Below are 25,611 nucleotides of genomic sequence, written 5' to 3'. Positions count from 1 at the left end.
TTGTTATCGTTAGTCTTTCGGCAGAATTTATAAAGCATAGAGAATCATGTTTAACTCAATGCTGGTAAAACAAAGTGGCTGTCCAATGTACTGCAGGATCCTAATTCCGTTGAACACTTGTTTGTCGGAAAAGTCTAAGACCGTAGCACCAATATCAATGTTTTTTGACCAGAATGCCGATTCTACCACATTGGGAGCTTTGTTACCGGTGCCTTTGTGCTCGTATCCTTTAAGTTGCTAACAATTTGATGAATAATGTTTTTTATTTTTATTTTTCATATTAAAATAATCGTGAAATCTGTTACATAAACGGGGTATTTGGCATGGTATTATTGACGATCCTTTACTTCATCCCTAAAAAAAAACGTGAATCAGTTTTTGGTAACATTGAACATCGTTATGAAATCATTCTTACACTTGGTAACATGTAACAAAAACTGGTTCATTTGATCCACAATAGGAAGGAGAAAAAAAAGTATTACACTAACCGATGCTGGAAACCTTATGATGATTGATCACATATACAGGCTATTCGAAATATAAAATATTTAGCGAGTCATGTGTAGGGAAACGATTCGAGTGTCCTTTAGAATACTACAACAAAGAATGGCCCATGCTTGCTTACTGTTCATGTAAAGATCGGAGTTCTAGGATGTTCAATATTAGTGTTATAATATAGGTTGGATTGTGTCTAATGTTCCCTACAGTATCGAACCGTTTCGAATCCGTTTATAATGTCTTCATTTTACTTTTGTTTAAATACGGGTATTCTATTTTGCTGATTGTTGTTATACGAATGCATCTTCGCCTTCCCCTTGTATTCACTTTTTCATTCTGTTATTACCTTTCGTCCTTTCTCATTCGTGTTGATTCGTTGGCAACTAAATAATGTTATCTTAACGCTTCATACTTTCATCCTTGATTTACTGCTTTTACTGCTTTGCTAGTGTTAATGGCAACTGATATTCTGTCAACATATTTTCTAAAATTTGTTACAGCACCACAGCAGCATACGGCATGCCTTCCTTATTTCTTTTGGTATTTGATCACACACTTCAATGCAGCAGTAACGTGTTTTTCATCACAAAAAAGCAGCTTTGACGCAATTCCGGTTCTAGGTTTTATAGTTGAGATGTTCCCTTATATGAGTTGAGATGTTCTCTAGTGACATCAACTAGCTGGGATGGTAGTATATGTTTCTTTACTGTTACTGTTGTTACTCATGACTGCCAACGTAGTTCGTACCTTTTGCGTTTCGCAAAAAAATCCTTGGTATATTATGTGTAGTTTAAGGAAACAGAAATCTCCGATGATAGCGTGTTAAGACTGTATTTGAATATATTGTTGTTTTGTGGCGCATCTTGTTAGGGTTTTACATTTGTTGCATTTAGCATGGACTTCTATTCTGTCGTTTCTATCAGGATCAACAACATTTAACGCGTTGGCTACCACTCATGCACACACATACGAGGCTTCCAGCCCATCCGCTACGCACACACAAACACACACACACATGCATACCAATTCGAGCACAGCAAGTTGTTTCGGTCACATTCGGTTAGCTTCAGATCATCATCAGCATCCGGCGATCACTCATATATTTTCTTATCGTTTCATAGCCTTAAGCTGGTTGTTGCTAATCTTTCCATAACAGACTAGTAGTTAATATAGCTTTTGCTAGCTGATGTAGTTAAGTATTTGGTTTCCTTTTTAGCTGTTGTCGGTGCGTCTTTATTCCAGCCTCAGCTGCTTGTTTTTCCTATCACATACAGTTGTGATATTTTGTATATTCCTTTTTAAAGGGAACAGTCGCGCATTCGCAAAGCATCACTCATTGTTTGTCATTTTATTCGCATGTTGTTGATGATAGTTTCCTTCTTTTGGTCCTTCCTACGATTTCATATTAAAGAGAAATTATCCTTTGATGATTTTTTCCTACGTTACTTATAAAAAGCAACTTAGGATATATGCTTTATTACCAGCAACTAAAGAATGTAATGTACCTGGCATATCTAAGTTCGATCTTGGACTTTACTTTCTTTTTGTTTCTTATACCGGCTAAGGTGTGTGCATACCGTTGTACCTTTCATATACCATACATTTAGCTGGTAGTTGAATTAGCATTAGTCTCTTTTTATGCATTTTGATCTTACTAAATAAACATCTGTTGATACATGCCTTCATTCTTAACTTTCTGGTAGTAGCGTGTCATTACTATCTTGTCTTTCTAGTGGCTATTCATTCGATGCTGCCTGTGTTTATTTGTAACATATGATTTCGATTCCATTTTGTTTGCTATAATGCTTTAAAAACCATTAACAACCATCTCTCATTGCCATGGGAGTTTTTGCACCGTCAAAAGACCATGGTACATTTTTTGGTAGTAGTTTGTTGTTGCCTTGCTTGTACAGAAGCATTGCGAGATGTTATTTTCAACTTTATTTTTTACCATCAACACTTGTCCTTTCTTGTTGATCATATCAGATCACATTTTAGTTAGAGTTATGCTTTTTCCTCGGCTAGTGAAAAAGGAGACAACCCTCTTGTTATACTATAGCTTGGATTCTACTTTATGTATTTTTTTTCCTACGGATTGCAGCTTATATATTTTACTCCGGCAAGCGACTCCTTCCATTTAGTTCCTCTCTGCAACGTGGTCCGGATTTATCGCAGTGTTTTGGTCGACTTGCTGTTACTGTATCCACTATTGTGCTGCGGCCGGGGAGTGAACTGTCGTGATGCTGAAATGTGGCCGATGGATGCAAATGTTTAATGTTTAACTATAGAAAAAGAGCAATCCACCTGCACGCTGCTAAAACCATAACATGCTACCCTTGAACTATGAGGTAGTAAAGCGAAGCTAGACGCCTGTTATATTCTTTTAAGGTACGACATCTGGAAAAAAACATTTGGCCTCAATTAACGATGTTCAATCGTTCGTACATCGGACTCATGGACACGGTGATATCGCCGAAATCAACTGCGAGGATGCTTCCTTACCTGCAACCTTCTCCTAGAAGATATACAGAACGCCTCAAATGCAGCTCAGTTGAATGTATACTAAATTGTATCAACATTTTTGACTAAATCATAAATGTAAACAAAATGCAAAGTTGCTGTCACACATATTCCTACTGCAGTAGTCATATACGAAAAACTCCTAAAAGCTTCGGTGTTTCGACCGGAGCTCGAAAACAGAATCAACAAAATGATGAAGTTGACTTATTATGTTCCTACAGGTCCAACATATAAGCACCGATAACAACATTTGCAGAACTAGGGCAGGTTTAAAACCAAGTTTTGCCAAAGCGAATTTAACTGTTTTTTTTACTTTCAGTACACCACACATACGTTAAAGATTTATACAAATAAACATATTAAGAAAAACATAATGTTTGTTTAGAAGGTTTACTGATTTTATCAAATAAGCGATCAAATTCAAATTCAACCATTGCAGACAACAATTTCTCTTCAATACAAAACAATATCATGAAAGAGCCCTTTGGATTCTGATTATAAGAAGGTTCAATTTCGATACCTAGAAAGCATGATATTGTTGCTTTCTTTTCCATTCATTTTACGATTGAAAAATCATTTTCAATTCAATTGAGGTTCATTATTTTGAGTAAGCAGCATTGAACCATGCAGCGCTTACTGCTTTTCAAGCGTCAAGTGTCATCTTTTCCATGATCAAATCTGGTTATTGGTCACAAGAAGGGAGATATGGCTAACATTTAAATGCCAGCTTAAAGACCTTCAAAAAGGAAAGCCCACTTACCTGGCATCACCATGTTCATTGTCGGGTATACACCAGCGATAGGACGTATCTCGTTGGGAGGCGACCGTCGACTCTGGGGCAGGGCTAGCGAAGGCTAAAAACGATACAGAAAAATAGTAAGCCATTAAATGCAGCCAGCAATCCTGTGTACCATAAGTATGGCGATACTTACAAAGTACGCCTGTCCGATTTTGACGTACGACATCCCAGTGGCGGCATTGATCGGAATCAGCTGCTGATGGAACGGTTCAACGGCGGCAGCTGCGGCCGCTGCAGCGACGGCGGAATTGTGCATCACGGCAGCGGCCGTTGCCGCTGGCATCGCGTGCGGATGATTTCCGTGGGCTCCCGCGTTTCCTGCACCACCGGCACCGCCTCCACCGGATGATCCGCTGCCATTATTGCTGCCGACACTACCACCCCGCTGCTGAGTGGCCCCACTTCCGGCGCCTCCGGAGGTGTAGTACGTTTGTTGTACTGCGTGCGGCCCGCCGCCATGTCCGTGTGGTTGGCTTCCGGGATGGAAGTAGTGCGTAGTACCGCCACCGTGACCACCGTGGTGATGTTGCCCGGGAGGTATCTGTTGTCCCCCCGCTCCACCACTGCCACCTCCCGGGTGTGGGTGATGGTGGTGTGTAGATGGATGATGATGATGGGGCACGTGCTGTTGACCAGATGTCACCAAAGAATGCGGACCGCCATGATGGTGCGACGTCGGGGTCGAAGGGTGGTTTCCTCCGTGGCCGCTGTGATGATGGGTGGTTGCGTGATGTGATGGTGGTGGCAACGGATGGCCACTGGCACCCGTATGTTGTGCAGCCTCATGTACGGACGATGACGTAATACTGTTCGGGGATCCGTTGCTTTCGTTCGAGTTTGTGCTCGGTGTGTTGCGATTGTTGTTGTTGTTGTTAACCACACTGTAGCTACTATTGCTGTAGCTTCGCTTCAGATCGAGATTAGGTGGCTTCGAAGCGCGGTTAAGTCGGCTTTTGTCTCCAGCGGTGGCATTCGGTGTCCCCGTCGGTGCCATGTTCGGCAGGGTCGGTATTAACGGGGGCTTGTTCGATGAAGCGCCACTATTCGGAGGGACACCGGATACCGGTGGTCCACCCTCGTGACGATTGTTTTTGCCCGGAGGTGGTGGTCCCAGGATTAATGGACCATTGTTCTGGCTATTCCCTGTATTGCTGTTATTGGACGCGTAATGTCCTCCTTTCATACCTGTCTGGTAGCCACTACTGCTGCTGCTACTCCCATTCGGGGTCATTTGACGGGCACCACCGGCAGAGTTGGCGGAATTGGCGTTGTAGTTGAAGTAACCTGCGCCAGAGCCTCCATTCGAATTCGCTCCCGGTAGTCTTGGGTTTTTTCCCTGATACCCTCCACCTCCGTTGCCATTCTTACGCTCCTCAGACATGCCAGGGCCATAGTGGTGATGTCCACCGCCACCTGCGGGTATATATCCACCGCTGGGCATCATCGGCGGAGTAGGAAACAGTGGCATACTTTTAGGACCCGAGTTAGATCCGCCACCGTGATGTGACGGCAGTGACATGGGCAGGGACAGTGGCGTGCTGGGAGTCGACTGGGGTGTCGGTGCATTTGTCGCACTGTTGTTACTGTGATTGCCACTGTTACTGCCGTTGCTGCTACTGCTGCTGCTGCTACTACCCCCACCACCGTTATTCGCCACCGGTCCGTTTGTGTTCGTGTAGTGCACGGTACCACCGGTCGAGGTGTTGCCGTGATGGTGGTGCCCTTGGTGGTGATGAGGTTGATGGTGATTATTATGTCCACCAGACAGCCCCGCCGAGCCCGCGTCCTGTCCACCTGATGGATGATGATGGTGCGGGTTCGCATTGTGATGCTGGTGATGATGGTGGTGGTGCTGCTGCTGCACGGAGGATGCGGCTGTATGCGGATGGAATGATGCGGCAGTGGGAAGAATCGAGTTTACGATGGTGCCGCCGCCAGCGGATGCGGCGGACGCGCCTGCGTGCGGATGCGCCGTCATCGGGCTCGCAAATGGAAGCATGTTTGGATAGAGAGGCTGCGGAAAGGCGGCGTACATCGGTGCTCCAGCGGTGGCCGACGACGGATCAGGCAGTGGTACGGGAATATTGGTGGCGAATGGTGATATCGGCACTGGCGTTACCGAGGCACTGTGTGTGCCACCGCTCTGGCCCTGCTGCGACTGGCTGATACCGTGTGCGTTCGGAGGAGTCGTGTTGCGCTTCCCGGACATAGGCCCACTAGCTGAGTTCGTGCCCGGGGCCGTGGTGGCCGTGGCTGTCGTGGTGATGATACCACCGTGCGTAGGCGTCTGCGATATCGGAGGAGGCATCAAGATCGATGCACCACCAACCGTCGAAGGAACGGGCGTCTGAGGAACGTAGTAAGTGATTGGCTGATTCCAGTAGTTCTGGTATGTTGCACCTAAAATAGAGGAAACAATTTAACATCAATCGACTGCCTTATCATGAAAGCATGGGCATCATTGGCTTTCAAGCACAGTTTGTAAATGTTAGAAAAAGATTCAAACCAGACTCTAAATTATTGGATGTACGATAATTAAAATTTAAATATAATGAAATAAAAAAAAGTAGAAGCTTACTAAAATAGATGTTGAAAATTTATAATATACTGAATATGACTGCTATAAAATATAAGTATTACAGCAATCATCTGGAATGGACGTAAAGATGAGCATCCATTGTGCAGTGATGAAATCAAGTATTTTACTCATTCATACACATTATTCAACACAGTAAACCAAATAGCGATCATTGCGACCGCTATGTATATTGTGTTTTTATTATCTCGGTAACGGTTGAATATTTGCTGGCTGAGGCTGAGAACCAATTTGAACAGGCCCTAATGAGGTCTTTTTTTACTAATGCAACCTCTACCGCTCTTTTATGAATGCAAACATTATTATTTTTTAAGATTTTTTTTAATTCGTAAGCGGCTACTTTTATTATATTTGGTAACAATCTTTGGAATTTTTGTTTTTTTGTACCTCTCTCTTTTTTGTATCATTCAGCTAATACTATTTCATTTGAAAATATAAAAGTTGAAAAGAAATTCAATCTGATCTTATTTGCTTTACACTGAGCTAGTGTAATGATGGAGCCACACCAAAAGATAGTAATCAAATATACTTAAGCCGGTTACGGATTAAAATTCATCTTTGAAAAATATTAAATTATATTGCATTTGTAAGATATCAGTCAAAATGTTAACGGTCTTTGCATTTAGGCAAGATTCTAAAACAATGTATTCAGGTTTTAAAAGAACAACATCTATAAAAAAAATTGTTTTATGGAAAACAAATCGATGTAAGGCAACGGCAGTGTGATGCGATAAAGCGGTAATTGTTATATGTTTGCAAGAAACCATGTAAACTTTTCTAGTGAAATAATTTTTAATTTAAATTGAATGAAACGAGGTGTCTACTGCAAGCGTAGGAAAGAGAAATCTTTCGAAAGTGTTTAATAACTAGTTTTAAATATCTATTCGGTAAACTCCTATACATACGTAGTACTTCGATAACGAATTGAAGTTTTTCTAATTTATAATAATTTAAACCAATTACTTAAAACAATTACTATAAAAAATATTACAATCTCATTTACATCAAGAATAATAAAATGCTCTCCATGCAGTATAGGATTTCTACTTTTCCTCACCATTGAAGGGATATCCTATGCCGATCGGATAGCTTATCGGGTACTGCGAGAGCTGACCGGCAGCAGCAGCCGCCGCTGCTGCCTGAGCGCCCGGGAACTGATCCGACGAGTACATTACCGGATTCTGGTACAGCGGTGCGCCACTGTATGCCGCCGCCGCGGCTGCAGCTGCTGCCGCCGCACTCTGCGTGTACGCGATCGGGTGTAATACTGTCGAGGTGGCACCGGCCGGAGCCGCCGAATAGATCGAAGCACCCGGTGTCGAGCAGAGGCTGGCATCCCGTTGCGGCTGTTGCGGATCGTACACAGGCACAAAGTATCCACCCGACATGTCGGTCGGGTCCATCGTCGTAGGATATGTGTAGACCAGCGGGGAAGGTACGGCGTAGATGGCACCGTCCGGCTAAGGGCATTAAAAACATATTCGATTATCGAACCAAGGATGCCAAGGAGCCAAGAGCATGGACTCAGTAAAAGGCAAGCAAACCTACCGCAGTCTGATATGTCGTCGTCGACAGACCCGGAGCACCAGTGGCATACACGGTGGTGCCCGGATGTCCACTCCCGCCACCATCGTACGAAACCGTATAAGCACTTACACTGGTGTTGCCACCTGCACCGATCCCCACATTACCACCGTTCGGCGTAGTCGTTGCGCTCGTGTAGCTCGTCAACGGGACAACCGTTTGCACTACGTTGGCCACCTTCACTATGTCATGTTTTTTATTCGCCTCGTTCTGCCCACCGTCCGTCGGAGTTTCACTTCGGTCCTCGTCGTCCTCCTCTTCAGCAGCCTCAAGGGTACTGCTGCTAATAACCGGTTCATGGACATGTAGTAGTTGTACGGCCGGACCGGGTGATGACGATTTCTGGTGCTCCACCGCCGTCATTAACTGTTTGTCAACACCATCGAGATCCTCAACTTCACACAAACCGTCAGCTGGATCAACGGTATCATCGATCAGTGTACGATCGCTGTTTAACAGGTTGGTGTTGGCAGTACTTAAGAGACTTTCGTTTTCATGTTGAGTAGAACCGAATTGAATCTACAAAATACGGAGGAATTATAGTTTATTCGTAAGGACCGATGTAATCCAACATACTGGAAATTCATTAATTAATCATACAATTAATACACCTCGAATGACAATTACTAATACAGAAGAAATTAAATTCCCTTCTTGTAGTACCTCAACCGAAATGTACACGGCGTCCAATTCATTCACATACACTTTTTCATCAAGCCGTAGCTAACGCCACAGTTCATACACTTTCAACACGTTTTTTAAATATTTGAGTGTGTTTACACAATGCATAAAATATGTTTGTTTGTGGTAAATGATTAAAATAAAATAAAAGAAAATTCAAATTAATGTTATCAGGTGTTAATTATTAAGTGTCGCTGGGACCCCCGACTTGATGGCGACCCTTCCCTGTACGAGAGGACTGACTATGCACGTACAAAAAAAGGTCTAGTAAACCGTTACCGGGCAGGTATGAAGAAAGACGGTAGTACGGGTACACCATGAAGAAGATATATATTTATTGGACACCGTGTATATAATTCATGAAAAATATCAAGCACACTACTCACTTCGTTCATATCAATTGGCTGCAATTCGCTGGCCTGCAGCATTGGACTAGTGGCCTGATGTTTTTGTAACTTCAGTGCGCCAAGCTCGTTTGTCGTCTGAGAAATTTCTTCGCAGAGGCTTGAGTTTTCTGTGGATTGCGATGGAAAAGTGATTTGCATCCGGGGGTCAGCATAACAGAAACATAAGGCAGGTGCTAGCACGTCATCTTACCATCCATGTCCGGATTGTCTTTGGTAGTAAGTAGGGTTAGGCCACCAGGGTTGCCGTCGTAGCATCCCAGTTCACCGGCGACCTCTTCTGCGATGGTCGTTGGCGTTGTCGTCGAGGCAGTTGTCATCGCCATGACAGTCGTAATGGCATTTGGGATGACTTCACCACCCGCTACTGCCGTCTGCTGACCGCAGTCAACCGTCTTCCCAGCCGCCGGAAGATCGATCGAGCTTTCGATTGAACTACTGCTGTGCAGATTATTCTTGCTGCTGAACGATTTCTGCTTTTCGAACTTCCGCTTCGACAGCTTGCCGCTGCTTTGCCAAGGGCCACCGCCGGCCGTAGGCGGAAGGTTGGAGGGATCAAAGTGATACAGTGAGCTAGTGCGAAGAAAGAACGAGAAACAATGATGAGGTAAGCATACGAGTTTATCTATTGGCTTTTCGACAAATGGTTACCCGTCCTGGTTGACGATCGGTTGGAACGTTTGCGGATCGATCAGCACGCTGCCCTTCGGTACGCTGGCCATATCCGTGACGGCCCACATGACACCGCACGTGGAAGTTGATGGGGACGTGACGCACGGTTCCGGAGTGTGATCGCCACTACCGTAGCCGGTCGGTGACGGAGTGACGGAGTCCGAGCGGATCGACTGCGTTTTGTAGCTGGAAGTAAGGTACGACCTGCGTTGAAGGTAACCGTTACTAAATCGATCGATACGGAAGATTACCCGGAAGCATCGATGGGTGGACGACGACTTGCGCTGCAGGAGCACAAACTCACTTATGCCTTTTAACGTCTACCTCCCCGCATTTCCCTTTCGTTGATCCACCCATCCAGCCCTGCGATAACTTCCGCTGAGAGTGAACACCATAGCACTGGACTGTCCTCCCAAGCGTAGTACTTACCCACTGCTGGACGGAGACAGCCGCCAAGGCGTGTTGGTGCTGGCGTTCGAGTCCTGCTTTGTGAACAGCCGCGCACCTGCGCTCTTGGTCGATGTGATTGAATCCCCACGGAGCAGTGATGCGTTTTGCGAAGAACCACCGTACCCACCGAAGCTATGCGATTTCGACACGCACGGTCGTTCGTCCGATCGCCCTTCAATTGACTACAACGAGACAACAAATGAGAGAAATGTTAATCCCACGCACTAGTCTTATACCCCGCTTGTGTGTGCAACATAAGTTCAAGTGTTGTGCAAAAGAATTAGAGCACGCATGGCTCCAGAAGTATGTACCACTGATTGTACTTTCAGCAAACGATTGTTCTGCAGCTTCTGCTGGTGTCGGGCAGCGTTGATGTCGAGCAGAGTTGTGACTGCTCCACCACCACCGCCACCACTGTTTCCACCACCACCACCGCCACCATCGGTTGAAATCCATTGCCACTGATCGGTCTCGGAATCGTGCTGAAAGATGGATCATCAGCACATCAAGGTTGATATGTTGAAAGGAGCACAGGAGCGCATTGGAGCATCAGGATGATACCGTGGAATTAGGAAAGGAAAACATAAACGAAAATAATAATGCAAACTAAAGTACGACGTTTATGGAGAATTTACAGATGATAATGCACATTTGTTTTACTTGTTATTTTATGCTCTATTACCTATGTTCTCTTGAATTTTAAATCGAATATTTACGTGCAGGTATTCAAAATGTCATTCTTTAAACATCGTTTTCATATTCGGCCCTCATTTAGGTCCTCTCAGTAATTTTACAAATAACTAGAGAATTTGAAGTACACTTGACTGTCGTTATCCCCGTTTGTTGCAACTTCTTTTGCTGTGCTCAATGTCGCAAACTTATTCAAAACATTGGTTATAAAGAAAACCATGTTTACTCAAATTTATTGACTGCTACATTACTTCCCAGAAGATAACGGGCAAAATGTAGCAGATTGTTTGGATAGGACCACACTCCATACCCAGATTCTGCAAGCTCGTATGCTGTCGTGTTACAACTTCATTTTTCAAAGCAGTGTCACTTAAAAACAGTGAAACAGTGCTTCTATGAGCTATCAGTGGGTATTTTGGTAAAGTTATTTGCCAACTGATGCTTTGTTACGAGAATTATCAGAGAAATTGGCTTATCCACGGTGAAGTGGCACTTTTAAAGCTCTTCATCGGAAGTCCACTATAATCATTTATTTGTACATGAAGTTTTATCGGTTATATCAACCCTGAATATATTTTAATACCCCGAGTTTGTTATTCAAAAGTCATATTTATTTTAATATGTTGAACATTCTGAACTGGAACGCATGCAAATCATTTAAAAAACTTTAGCTATACCTATTGTTTTTAGAAAATAGATTGAATTCGACTGTTTAACATATTTAACTGGTAGTAATTTTAAATTTTGCTGCATTGACAAATCAAAAACATTGTTTTTATCACATTGACAAAATAAAACTAGTATGCACTATAATCGGTAAATAAAGGAAATATGATTTTTTGAGATAACTTACCTCTCGATTTTTGAAAAGCCTCCGCTTGCTCTGGCCATACTCTTCCTCACGCTCTTCGAAGCTCTTCGCCTTTCGATCCAGCACGCCCCGATCGGGACAATGTAACAGACCACTCCCACCACCAGCTCCGCCTCCGCCTCCAGAGCCCCCACCGGCCCCACCCCCGACATACCGGTGATACTCGTCGAAACTGTGCGTGTCGCGCTTCAGTATCGACTTGCGTGGCTCCTCGGAGAAGCTGTCCGAGATAAGGTTCTTGAAGCGGATCTCCGGGATGCGCGTGGCGGACGTTACCTCTGCGATGACGCACTGCTGCGTTGCGTCCACGTTATGCTCCATGCCAAAGTAGGCGGCCACCCGGTGGATCAGCATGCGGTTGTAGGAAGACATAGGTGGAAACTTCATCTGGCTGCGGCTCCGGTCCATCGCCAGTGCAAGCAGCTCCTTCTCGATCTTCATCAGCATATTGCGGTCCTTGAAGTTCTTATTCAACGTTTCCTTGAAGAACTGCAGCAGATTGACGCCGCTCTGGTCGGTGAACTGATCACACGAGTTGTCCCGCGACATGAAGGCCCCAACGCCGCCACCACCATTCCCACCCCCTCCACTTCCACCTCCACCTCCTCCACCACTTCCACTGCCTCCACCGGCCCCGGATCCACCGCCATCGACACTCGAGGAGGATCCACCGCTCAGGTTTTTCAATCGAGCCGCCTTATTGCCACCCTTTCCGGATGCACCGCCACGTTTCTTCCCACCACTTCCTCCTCCACCTCCTCCTCCACTACCACCCCCACCACCAGTGGGGTTGGCGGAAGACCCCGTCGGGCCGTTCGTGTTGCTAGCACCGCTACCACCATTTCTCATAAGGCTTTCGGTCGGACTGTCGCACTGGATGTAACGGGTTTCCGTTTCCTGCGAAAACTGTATATTGATCTGATTGTTCGCATCGGCGCGCGTCGACTCTGGAGCACCGGCCGGACTGCCCCGCACGGACTCGTCGTTACAGCTATCGCTAAAATTCACCTCCCTATGGGTTTGGTGGGAGTGCAGACTAGGACGACCGGATTCGTTATCACAATAGTTGCTGCTGCTGGTGCCGCCATTGGCGGATGCTGGTGAGGCAAGCGACGATGACGCCCGCCCACCACCAGCTCCTCTTCCACGACCTCCTCCACCGTCATCATCGTTGTCGTCTGTATCGCCACTTCGATTTACATTGAGCCCGCCACCACCCGAACCGGACACGGACACGGCAAGGAGATTCTGATTGGGCGGATTTTGCGAACCAGACGACATTCCTCGGCCACTAGCGCTCGACGGTTGCTGTGAGGAGCCCGCGTTTCGATGATGCTGCGCCGGGCCTCCACCACCATCCGGTTGGTCCATACTGTTCGAAGTACCGGTGGAGGCGCCTGAATTTCGTCGAGATTCCATCGAAACTGTCTGTTGCTTGTACGAGCCGTTACCCCCGCCGCTTGAGATGGTCGCCGCCGGGAGGGAGTTCGATTTATCTACCTCGCCGTTGCTGTTGCTGCTAACACCACCTCCTACACCTGGCCCATTGATTTTGCCACTGGAGGACGTTACATTCGCGGTTGCCGGGGACGTTCCACCGCCGCCTCCGTTGCTACTACTATGACTATTGTTACTGTTGCTCTTAACGCTATTGGCCTTCGGAGGATGCGGATGATGACTGCTGCTGCCATTATTTCCGGTGGCATTCGGATTAAACGATGTTTTTGGTGGCGTCAGTTTGGGAAAGTCTAGATCCAGTTGACTTTTACCACCACCACCCCGCTGCTGCTGCTGCATCTCATCTCCACCGGCGAAGTGAACGATGTTCGGGGAATTGTTGCCATTTCCACTGCCGCCACCACCAGCACCACCCGCAGGTCCGGTACTGTTGTGCTTTGCGTGCAATTCGCTGTCGTTCATGGCGGATCGCTCAAGCGGACTGTGGGGACCATTGCTGAGAACGCTACTGCTGTTGTTGTTGTTGTTGTTGTTGTTGTTGTTGTTGATGTTGTTGTTGTTGTTGTTGCTGCTGCTGCTGATGGTGGTGGTAGTGGTAGTTATAGTGCTACTGTTTGCGTTTATACCACCGTTTGTATTGTTGTTGATGCTGGTGATATTGTTGTTGTTACTGTGCTGATCGGTTGGAGATCGCGGTGTTGGCGTCCTAGGAGGGGAAGTTGATTCACGCATGGCGTGACTTCGGGTTAAATGCTTGCCTTTGCCACCAGCAACCTAAAAAAAAAGGCATGAAAAGGTATTAATGGAAGATTATTTTATTCAATTTCTTAATTTATTAAACACTGTTCAACTGCTAAGGATAAGCATTTTTAATGCAACAATTCCATTCCCAAAAGAACATGCACATCTGCCCAGAATGGTACGGATAACGCTTACAGAAAATCTTGGCGTGTGCGAACTTTAACACTAAACTACATTGCTTTGATCTTGTCCCTAAGTTTTTAGCGTTTTTTTTGACCACTCTTTTACAAATGCTGCTACTTAATCATTTTTTAATATGTTTCGAACCGTAATCGGATATTTTTAAGAATATTTGTTAACTATCCTTTGGCGTTATTGCTTTTGTGATGCACTTTCGGGTCAGAAATTTTTTCATCTTTTATGTTTTTGAAAGGAAAAATATAACCCCAGAAAAACAGTCTGTACTAGAAATGATATACATTATGGCACATTCGAAAAATTATTTCATAATTTAGAGATGACAAATGACGCAACTAATTGATTTTGAAGTCGAAAATGTTCCATAGTCGAATTTTTGATTACTTTATTTTATTTTCCGTACGCGAGCCTCTCGATACGTTATTATGAAAATCGCATCAGTTTTCATCAAAAACATATGAAATGCGCGCCTAATGTATTTCCTTTCAGGCGCATTTTTCTACGGTTATATGTTTTATTTTATTTTTTTTTTATATATATTTGGATGGCCAGGCCGTATTGTACAATATGTTTTATTTGTAAAATATAAAAAATGAAAAAAAATCTCTGATCTTTTTTCTTTCACACCGCGCTGCCAAAGTGATTCAGTAGTGCATAAAAAATCGAAAACACCCAAAGATAGTCACAAATTATACTAAAAGTAGTCGTTTACGGATCGGAAAATTTAAACATTTTCGATACATTTATGAGAACGAAAATTGCATAGCGGACAAAATGACACAAAGAATAGTTCGCAAAACGGATCATTTAACTTTTTCCCATCCAACAATTAGAGTCAGCATTCACAGAACTTAAAAAAAGATGGGCTCTCGGTACTCTACTCAAAAGTAGAACTATAAACTTGCTGCTGGTGTGGGTGGCTTTCGTGGAAACTTTCTTTCCATGCGTGCCCTTTTTCTCCTGCCGCTGGACTTAAACCCCGCGTGGCCCTGTTGGAAAAGCTAAATTGAAGGTTAATTAGAAGTCTAACCTTAACCACACGACACCACACAACACCCACCTAATTACTAGGTGCTCTTGGTGCGTCCTCGCTGTCGACAGGTTCGGTCAACTGTAAGAGGTGGATTCGTTGGTTGGGTGTGCTGATTCCTTTTATACCGAGTGGCAGAAATCGGTGGTGTGATCCCCAGCAAGAGGTGCCCAAGTGTGTTGGTCCACTCTCCGTTAATCGTAGCTATCATCCGACGGTTAGCCGAGATTACCGTCAGGGAAATGATAATGCGGTGGGCGTACTACGATGAGCTTAAATAGTAAGTGGCCCAACAACTACGCTTGTATCGTCTTCGAGTGAGTTGCGAATTTGTGTTGCTTTAATGAGCTACCTTTAAGAATAATACTGTATTTGATATAGCTAAAATTCCGTTCATAAAACAAAAATCTGCCTTCTTTTCCGAATTTTTCACACAGTTTTCTGCTGTGATTTATCAAAATATGAGGCTACTGGTCGTTGAAAGCATAACATTTATAGAATTTGTTAACTACAATGATTTTAGCAAGGATTTTAGTCAAGACAATCTTTTTGCTCGCTCCATACACCAAAAAACACCCCTATCAACACCGGCCGACTCCTAGTGTACAGTACCACACGAAGTTTGTATGCGTGAACAAAGATGAAAGATATAACTTTTTGTAGCTATAACTCCTAAAGTCGCAAATTGTCGGTGTAATTTTTTTCAGCATACCTACTTAAGATGTTATATTTATGCGTTCATATAGTCACAAAAAGTTCCATTTGGTTTCAAAAAAGGACTGGTTTATGACTCTTCATAAAGCATAAATGTTGGGTTTTTTTTAAATTTTATTTTATAAAAATTTGTAAAAATTTCCAGAAAATTTGCATATTTATAAATTTACCCGATGGTAAACAAAATGTCCTTTGCAACGATGTATATCATGGGTAACAAAAATATTAATAAATCTCTCAAATTTAACTTGGAAACCCAAGTAAATATTTGAAAGAATACCTCAAGTTTTCTCATTATTCAACTTGCAAGAACGATATCTCTCGAAATTGTACATTGACATAGATAATATTATGGATATTTCTGATTCCGGACTCTGAGCCACTGTCCGGTGGAACATCTTTCGGGTGACTAATCGGGTAAAATATGCTCACGCAAACTAAATCACAGTAATCTGGTCGAACAAATAAGATTACCCGTCGCGCAGTTGTTATCAGCTTCCACGCTAAATGAATTAACAGGAAGTAAAGTGACAACACACAAAAGCTGGCATCGTTAAAAAAACCCAACCCGCCGATCATCTTCTCCATTGACGACGAGATTCGTCGGGGAAAAAGGCCCGGAGGCACATCAACTTTCGCTCTATCGAATTTATGAGCACCGAAAGTGACAAGCAGCGACGGCAACTAGCGTCCCGATCTCAGCAAACCGAACCCCCGGGACGAGCGTTTCCGGGTGGCGGGAATTGACATCGATTCACCGATGCGCTGCTGTTGTTTGCTTTGCGGCCTAATGACGGCGGAAGGAAAATTAAGGGCGGATTAGTTTCCAAATCACTCTTCGTTACGCCGTGGAGGTGGACATTTACATTGATTAGTGACTTCGTCGAACACCGGAAGGGAGGCGGGGGGGGGGGGGTGGGGGGGGTTTCGAAAGTTCTGCGGGAAGGAAAAACGTGCAGAAAAAGGAAGGCAAGGCAGAAGAGATTAGAGACTTAATATATTACGGCGCTTCCTTCGCACCAACCACACCCATTGGGTGGACCGACTTCTTAATGCGTTCGCCCATCTTGACCGCTCGCTTCGCGATCCGCTTCGGTTCGAAACCGTGCGACTTTCTCGCTAGCAAGGAAGTATCCGATTAACTTCTGACATCAGGTGCCGTTCCGTGCTCGGAGTTGAACTCCTACCAAACCGATTCGTCGGAGCGCTCACGTCACGGTGGTGGTGGTGGATGCTTCCGGTTCACCTTTCACAACTGATTAGAGATTCGGGTGTCGGGCGTAGCGGACGATAGCGTGAAAATATGTTCCCGTCCACTCGATTCTGCCGATGTTGATGACTTTTCCACGCCATGACTTTGCGCCAAGGGCACAAGGAAGGGAGACGGCTGTCTGGAAACACCGCGTAGGGCAGGTTGGAATTATAATTCCAACCCCTCCCCCATTGCCCGTACCCTTGCTTCCGTACACCGATCAATAATGATAATTAACAATCATAACTTACGCAAACCCCCTGCTGACCTTCACAAAGTGGCAGCCAGCGATTCCTTAACTCCACGGAACAGAGGAAACAAGTAAAAGCACCTTTCTTCAGTTGGTTGATGTTGTGTAATTACTTGGTAGAGTAAATAACAAAAATCACACATTTCGTTTGTAATAGATAATATAAAATGTGCATTGTTCACACCAAGGTCAGTTTGAAAAAATCAATATTACTGTCCGGGTATAACAATCAAATTCGAATTCCAACATAATTTCAACCCCCAAAAACACTGTTGAGGTCTCATAAAAATTTTGATTCTTTCACTCATAACAAACACCACATGGAAAACTCTTAACAAGCAAGGAAAACATCGTATAAAATCCAACCGAAAACGGAAATATTGGCATAGAAGCTCGGGGGATAATTTTTCATTTGTATATAGAAGTGGCAACGAGAACCACCACGCCACTCATCTACGATCAATAAATTCCAACCTTGGGATTCAACCTCACCCAGAGGTGCTGTTAAGAGGTCCTTGCACCCCTTTCCCGTCCAAACGCCTCGGGCAGGAGGAGATGGTGCGCTGGATTGAAATCATTGTTTTTCGTTTGCTTGGGGGGGGGGGGGACCTCAGTCCACGTTAGTATAATTCCATTCGAAACGTATCGTGCAACGGAAGCGACGATCCTTCGTGGAGCTGGCGGGAAGGATATTGACTGCCATTGGTAGAGATTTTTCTTTTCCCCCTCCCTTCAGCTTCTTCGGTCCAATGAAAGTGAACCAAACGGACGTTGGAGCCCACAATGCTGACCGGAAGGGGTAAAATAAATCAAACGGAAAACAACGAACATCAACCACCACCGGCCGCTCCATCGGAAAACCGTGAACTTTAGGAAATGTCAATGTCGAAATGCGTGTGATTCCTTTCACTCGGTTCGTGGTGCTTCGCTTCGTCCAAAAATGTTACGACTTCCGACCGCTCGGTAAACGGAAATTATTTCCTCGACCTCCTTACATTTTACTTTTCCGTACTACTCCCGCCCTATTGAAAACCACTGTCGAGGCACAGCACCATTATTAAAACTGATCAAATATGTGATAATGTCAAAACTTTCAGGAGAAGGACTAGTTTAACGGTGAGTGGAGGGTAGATGTAAATCGTAGGTTTAATGTGTCAAATTAAATAGTTGGTACACATTATTCATAAATAACTTACAATAAGTTCTGGTTTGATAATGAATGATAAACAGCGTCAAATGAGCAACAACTATGGTTGCATAAAGAGCCGATGGTTTTATCAGGAAAATTCCATTTGTAAATCCAGGGAAGCAGCTTTATTTTTAAAACTAAACAAAATTTACATTTTAAATCAGCTGGTTATACAACGATTTAGCAACCATTCAAAACATTCCTTTTCAAATAGAAGAATATAGTTCGCTGTTTGCGAATGTGGAACTAAAACCAACAGAAACGAAAGTTTTAGAAGAAAGAAAATATATTAAGACATAACTCCGGACTGAAAGAAAAACAACCGACTCCGTGAAAAAACTGTTTCGACGGAAGTTTACATCTCCCAATGGTGAATGAAACGGCTTCATCGCACCTACCGTCGTAGTTTTCACCAAAAAACGGCGCGAGCATCGATGTTCATATTTTCATTCATGTCATCCTTCATTCCTGCTTTGCTTTGCTCTGTTCCGTTTTTTTGGTTTTTGTACTATTTCTACCAAACCGAAAACGTCCGTAGCGGAAACTGATTGTTTTGCTGACACGAACATCGACAGTGTGGGTGAGAAAAAGATTGCGACAGCGGATGAGAAAAAGATCGAGCGCCAGCCGATGGTGCAAAACTAAGATGCGTTCGTTTCAATTTTGTGGTAAATAAACCAGTTTAAAACTAACCACATGGTGCTTAGAGTAAATAAGTTCACTTAACAATCGAATCATCATTTCCTCCCATCAGCTCTACATCATCATCGGCCTACACTCGCGGCATTATTTGAGTGGAAGAAATATGCGAACGTATCGTCGTGAGAGATGGCGGAAATGGAAATTTGCTACCCGTTATTGAAACAGAAAGATTTGCTTTTGATGTGCGTGTCTGTGTTTTTGTAAAGAGGGTGTGAGAAGAAAGTTTTGCACAAACTTATTGTTTCTTCCGCCATTTCACTCACTAGCATCATTGAAACGAATTAAATTAAATTTAAACTATGAACCAGTGTACCAAGTGTATTATGACTAACTTTATAACCGTGGGTTGTTGTGTTTGATTTTTAAGTAAATTTGAATGTGAATTTGACGGATATTAAATAGACTTTTATACGTTAAAATAAAACTTTAGGGTTATTGAACCATGAATGCTAGCATTAAATTATAATTTGTGATTAAAACACAAAAAACCCTTTCACATATGACCAATCTGTGCAGATTACGTAAAGTTAATTGAAATTACTCATCGCGAAAGTGTGGTACCACATACCAGATAAAGACTGTCCATCATAAGTGGTAAAACATACTACTAAGACGTGCGAATTCCAACCAGTATTACCAGTATCTTTTTGAACTTTTGTCTCTCTCCTCTCTCCTTCTCTCTCTCTCATCGTGTAGCAATCCCTTAGTCGTGTAAAAACATAATCTTTACGAAATAATTCTGCTCATGACGTCTGTACCACCTAAAAAAAGGAATAACAAAACCATCGAGCCATAGCCCGAAAAACAAGTAGCAAAGCACACAACGGCGTCATCTGGCCAGTTGTCGCACGGTAGGCCACTGGCCTGCCTATCCGCTCACATTTTCCCGACTTTTCCTGCGCTTTTGCTTTATTTTTCAAGTTTGTATTTTCCCCGCCGCACAGGAAGAAACATCTGACCATTACTCATTTTGCGGTCTTTATCTAGCATGACGATGCCGCCTTCGTTTAACAGCAGAGTAGATGCTGGGGCTTTGGACGCTAATAGCGCGCAGACAGCCGCTCTTAGCTCGGGCCCTACAGTTGTGCCCGAAACCGTGAAATGTCGAGTAATCACATTTGAAGCAGTAGAAGAAGAAAACAAACCACCCAGATCATTTCCCCAGAAGGGACTCGACGCTAGGTGCGCCGTATATAGGTAGGAAAGAAAGAAAACCCGTCGCGCGTTAGTCGGTTTGGCAAAGTTTTTGGCAGCAACGAAATTGCAATCTATCTTTAGCCTAAATGGCGCGCAAGTGTGTACACAAGCAAGCGCATGTAAAGAGTGCCGCGAGACAAACTTGGTGAGAGTGGTGGACAAGGGAGGGGTCGACGAAAAAGAGAAGAACAGAATTTCGGGAACAAGCGTTAACAATGATCACATCGTCACACTTACCCAGCAAAATCGGAGGATATGCTTTAGAGTGTAATATTATTATGAATTTCTGGATCACAAACGAAAACGCACAAACCATTTAATTAAAAAAAAAATAGATAATAGCCCTCTAATTCGTTTCCAAATACTAGTACAATTTGCCAGCCTGTCTATCACAAAGCACACAACACAATACACAATAACATTTTATAATCTTAAACACAAAGCACAGTACTTTGAAACTCTTAGTCTGAAGTGGTCATAAACAACAAATTCTACAGATTTCCTACCATCTAAAATGGCAAGGCGTCTACTGGGGACTATTATTCGCCTCAATGCGAACCACACCAACATATCTCGGGGGCATTGGAATTTAAACATAAACAAGACAGGCACCAACCAAAACAAAACAAACAGCGCAACACTGCTCGTGGTTTCTGCGTTAGTCAGCCTCAGAATCGGTGGGTAGGAAGCACAGTTTCACACGGCCCAAGGCGCAGCCCACTCACCAACACATTGTGGCAGCCTGGATACCCCCGGGGGAACCATTCAGTGTCGACGACAACACACGTTCATCACAAATTTAGATTCTTTCATTCATCTTATAAATAAATTGCTCCATTATGACACTTTGGATTTTGTTTTTGTTGTGCTTGAGTGGTCAAAAAAGAAACCAACAAGGCGTATGAATGGAATTTCATTCGTACACTGCTTGTCAATATTACTTGGCTCGTAATTTCCCTGTGTGGGTGATTGGGTTTGGGCAAAGGGTATGTCAAGTTGTACTCCATTCGGTTGGCATGAAACAATGTCGGTGACAAAGCTCATTTTCCGAAGCTCTAGATGTCGTTGTCTCATACCTTGGGCCTTAATTTTAAAGGAATTACCTCTTCGTGAACGTATTAAACTTGGTTTCCAGTTTTTTAAAAACGGAAAAAAATCCTTTAATTGAGGGTTCAAATAAAACATAATACAAAAAATTGTAGTGTACTGAGCATGTTGACAACTTACAATAATTTTGCAGCAAAATTAACTAAGACTACGACTAAGTAACTAAGAAGCTGAGGAACTGGAAAACCAATTTTCAATGAGAAAAGCTCTCAAATAGCCTTCATAAATTATAACAAGAAAAGCCATATTCGAAATTAGCTTGTCAAGCATAAATAAGTTCTAAGTACCAGGGAGCTTCAAATCGAACCTGTTCTTTGCATCAAAATTCAATACTTCAACGGGGCATATTAATTCGTCTTTCGGGAATCGAAAGTGTGAGGCGGTGTGTGACGTCGGTTTGAAAATAACCGCTGTGTATTAGATGTCCCAAAAGAGAAGATCGGCCATAATGAGGTTGGATTAAAAATGCAAATAATTTATCAAGTCCCTACGCGAGTGTTAACAGACACGGAAGCCTGTTTCTTAAGCTTAAGCTGAAACTTTGGAAGGAAACTCAATCAGTAGTCAATGTCTTTATAACCAACCAACGTAAAACAAATGATTGAAAAATCTACGGCCCACGGAGATCGCTTTGTGGGGAATCAAATTTTACGGGTGAAATAATTTCAACTTTGATTTGTCTGCAGCGAAGAGTATTATGTTACGGCCTGTAATGATACTACCAAATCTCTCCCAACTGTTGACGTGGGAGGAGCAAAACGACCCAAGGCCCGTTAAATCGTCTAATTCAATTTTAACGGTTCAGTAGGCAGCCCCAAGCAGATTGCGGGTAGTGGTAATGTGAAGTTGATCGGAGTTTTCCCGCTTCCCAACCGTGCACTCTTCAACTTTGCTTCCCGCTTCCATTCCAGCCGCGAAAACCAAGTACGGCCAAGCAAAACAATGCCCAAAAGTTTAGGTGAGCCGATGAGGGGTCCTTTTGCTACCTGAAAGCGCAAACAAACCGCTCACCAAAGGTGGGAAGCGAAAGATTAATAAAAAACAAATCGTTCCATGGTCGTCAAGTTAATAAGCTTTCGGGAACAACTGAGTGTTGCGCGCTTCACGCAAATTTTCCTCCCAGTGAAAGCGTACGGATGGCCATTAAGTAAACGATAGCTAAGTAGGGAACCTTAGACACTATGCCAAGCAAGGAAGCGTCATTTGATACAGCTTATTACACTGCATCATTATGGTAATGCCATCTTCATTAGAGTTGGTTAGTCCGAAACTTATCCCTGAATGTTATTTTCCAGGGAAAAATCCGAGAAAAACCAACATCATAGGAACAAAAAAGGCGAGCATGCCACAAAGCTGCGAACTTTCATTCAAAACGCTAAATAGTATAGTATTTTCAATGCTTTGCTCAATTGAAAATCCGACATTTTTATTGAGTTTTCTTTGCAGCGACAAAATAAACATGTTAAGCAGCAAATAAATTATTTTAAGTTACGAAACACACTTAACCAATTTGTAATTTTCACAAAGTTTTTTCTTTTCTTCTCTTCTAAGAACCGGCCATACTGAGGACATTGTTTTCGGTAATAACATCTTTTTTACGAACAAACAAACATTCACCAAAATAATCACCAAATAGCAAGCGCTATTTGGTCGATACTTCAAGAAACATGTGCATTAAACGATTTTTTTCCTAACGCCGAAAATGAACGATAAAACTAATTTCAAAATAGGCAATTGACAAGAATAAACCGAAACTCAAAATGATAGCTCAATTTTATTTAATAGGTTTCGGAGACCGCATCAAACATAAGCAGGCATGATAAACAACATGGCATTGGAAAATTGTTGTAGCTTATTCCCGAGTTTGGCAATTCTCCAAAATTAAGTAATCGGTTATGGGCTTCTCCTGAACAACATGAAAATTCTTTCTGTTTCTGAAGACAGAAAACCTTTTTCCAAAATTTACTTTAATTTTGTTTGGCGCTTTGGCGCCCATTATAACCATTCTGAGGAGTACATTATACAGTTTTGAGCTTTCCAGTATGATGTAAATCTGCTATAACCTAGGTGCTGCAATGAGTGGAACGTCAGCATTTTTTTACGTGGCACAACATCCCCTAATGGGACAAGGCCTTTCTCCGCAGAGAGTTTCTGTGACAGAAGAAAAACGCTATATTACAGAACGGTGGCCACCTCTCCGTAATACCGTGGGGTGCCAGACTCTAGATTCGATCCCACAGCTGTGGCTGATATACTCTATATCATGCTAAATTTCTGGTATTACAGCAAACAAAACCTTAGAAACAGAAGAGAAATTGACTTTTGCTTATCTATATCAGCATACAGAAACGGTTAATGCTGATAGCAGCTGTACATTGAAGTGTATGTGTGTGTGTGGAAAGATGTTAACTCTAAACTTGCGTATTGAAATTTTAACACTTTTTTCTAATATTTACAAGCAGTAGTGTTGTATACAAAAATGTGCATGCTCAATATACTAGCAATGTAGTACAACATGCGTAAAGCGATAGACATTTTGATATGAGCATTGAGAACAAGCATATATAGTGAGTAGAGTGCAAAGCTGGCATGAAAGCTATGCGATTAGATACATCAACATTTGTCATACAGATGAACACGAGCTATAAAAACAGATAGAAAACTTCCGTACAATTATATGAGAAAAATCACCAAAAGTAAGAAGCAATATTAAAAACGATTAATCGCTAGAAAAAGAATCATAAGTAAAAACAAAACTATAAGCTTTTCTCCATAAAGAGTAAGTTGAGCGGGCAAAGTCAGCATGGTTTAGCTTCTCACGAAAAACGTTCGATAGTGCGGATAGTGAGGGGGGGGGGGTCCGCGACAGCCGAGCGGTAGCGCCGGTTAGAGAATCGGCCCATGAGCGCCGGGGCTCACCACCTCGACGGCGTGGGTTCGAATCCCAACCGAGACCGGACTCTCCCCTGTACGAGAGGACTGACTATCCACGGACGCATAGGGTAAAAGTCTCGTAAGCCCTTAATGGGAAGGCATGACCAACAAGATCGTTTACATCAAGAAAAAGAAGTGCGGATTTCTATATACAATTCAAAGGAACAAGATCTTTAAACTAAACACATACAACAAAAGAAAAAATATGATCTAATGTGCAATGAATTCTATTACGATATAATTAATTGATGTTTTTCCAAGTAAAAAATATGTTTTGGGACATCGATATAACATTCATCTTTATAGAACAAAGTGCAAAGCAAACTGAAAAAAGCTAGCTTTCGCATGCCCCATTCTAAAACGTACCCTTTGCTGTCGACCTCCAGAGGTCGGCCGGTTGCCCGTAGAGGGAGGAAGTGGATCCTGTTGCGACGGCTGCTGTTGCTGGAGGCAGTCCATCATCTGCCGCTGCGGCTGCCCCTCACTGCTGGCGCTTTTAATGGAAACGGTTGGGTCGGTTTCTTCGTCCAGCAGCGCGTTCCCGCTACCACCGGTGCCGGGAGCGGTTGCAAACGCCTCCACCACCGTCCCGGCGGGTGTGTTTGAAGTGGCGAGCGACGGAACCGCTGGCGAACCGATGGTCGCGGTGGGAGCGCATGGCATGGTGCGGGGAAATCCGTTCTCCACCGGAACCGAGTCCGGGCCGGGCGAGATGTGCGTGCGACTTTCTGACGCCGAACCGGAAAGTTGCTGGGCAGCGGCAGTGCTCATGTTCCGTCGCAAGGACGAACTGTCGGAACTGGGCTGCGCTACCGATGCTGCTGGTGAGGAGACTACGTGTGCTTGTGCCGATGATGCGAGCGGAAGCGGTGGTGTTGACGATGGTGGTGAAGATGGGGATGATTCTAGCGGCGGCGGCGGTGGCGGCTGCGGTACAGCCGACACGGTCGTTTTCTTGCCCTTGCGGCTCTTCTTGTGCTTGCCGCCTTTGGCCGAACTCTTCTTACTGGTTAATGAAAGGAAAATGTCTGCACAGTCGAACGCGCCATCGAAAGCAAAACGACACGGACACAT

At 43.7% G+C, this 25,611-nt stretch overlaps 1 protein-coding gene across 1 annotated transcript; it reads right to left on the bottom strand.

The window, feature by feature from the left end:
* Positions 1-1,077: 1,077 nt before the first annotated feature.
* Positions 1,078-25,611, bottom strand: LOC131293878 (protein encore). The gene is made up of 12 exons (XM_058321928.1): positions 24,904-25,611; positions 11,748-13,997; positions 10,516-10,686; positions 10,184-10,386; positions 9,734-9,958; positions 9,276-9,655; positions 9,065-9,192; positions 7,962-8,516; positions 7,471-7,873; positions 3,951-6,217; positions 3,779-3,872; positions 1,078-2,741 (listed from the first exon to the last, which is right to left on the bottom strand). Exons 1-12 carry the CDS (start codon positions 25,609-25,611, stop codon positions 2,665-2,667), a joined length of 7,461 nt encoding a protein of 2,486 aa, XP_058177911.1. The 3' UTR covers positions 1,078-2,664.

This window comes from Anopheles ziemanni, chromosome 2 (genome assembly GCF_943734765.1).
Source record: "Anopheles ziemanni chromosome 2, idAnoZiCoDA_A2_x.2, whole genome shotgun sequence".
NCBI lineage: Eukaryota > Metazoa > Arthropoda > Insecta > Diptera > Culicidae > Anopheles > Anopheles ziemanni.
This window is presented reverse-complemented; position numbering and strand designations above follow the sequence as displayed.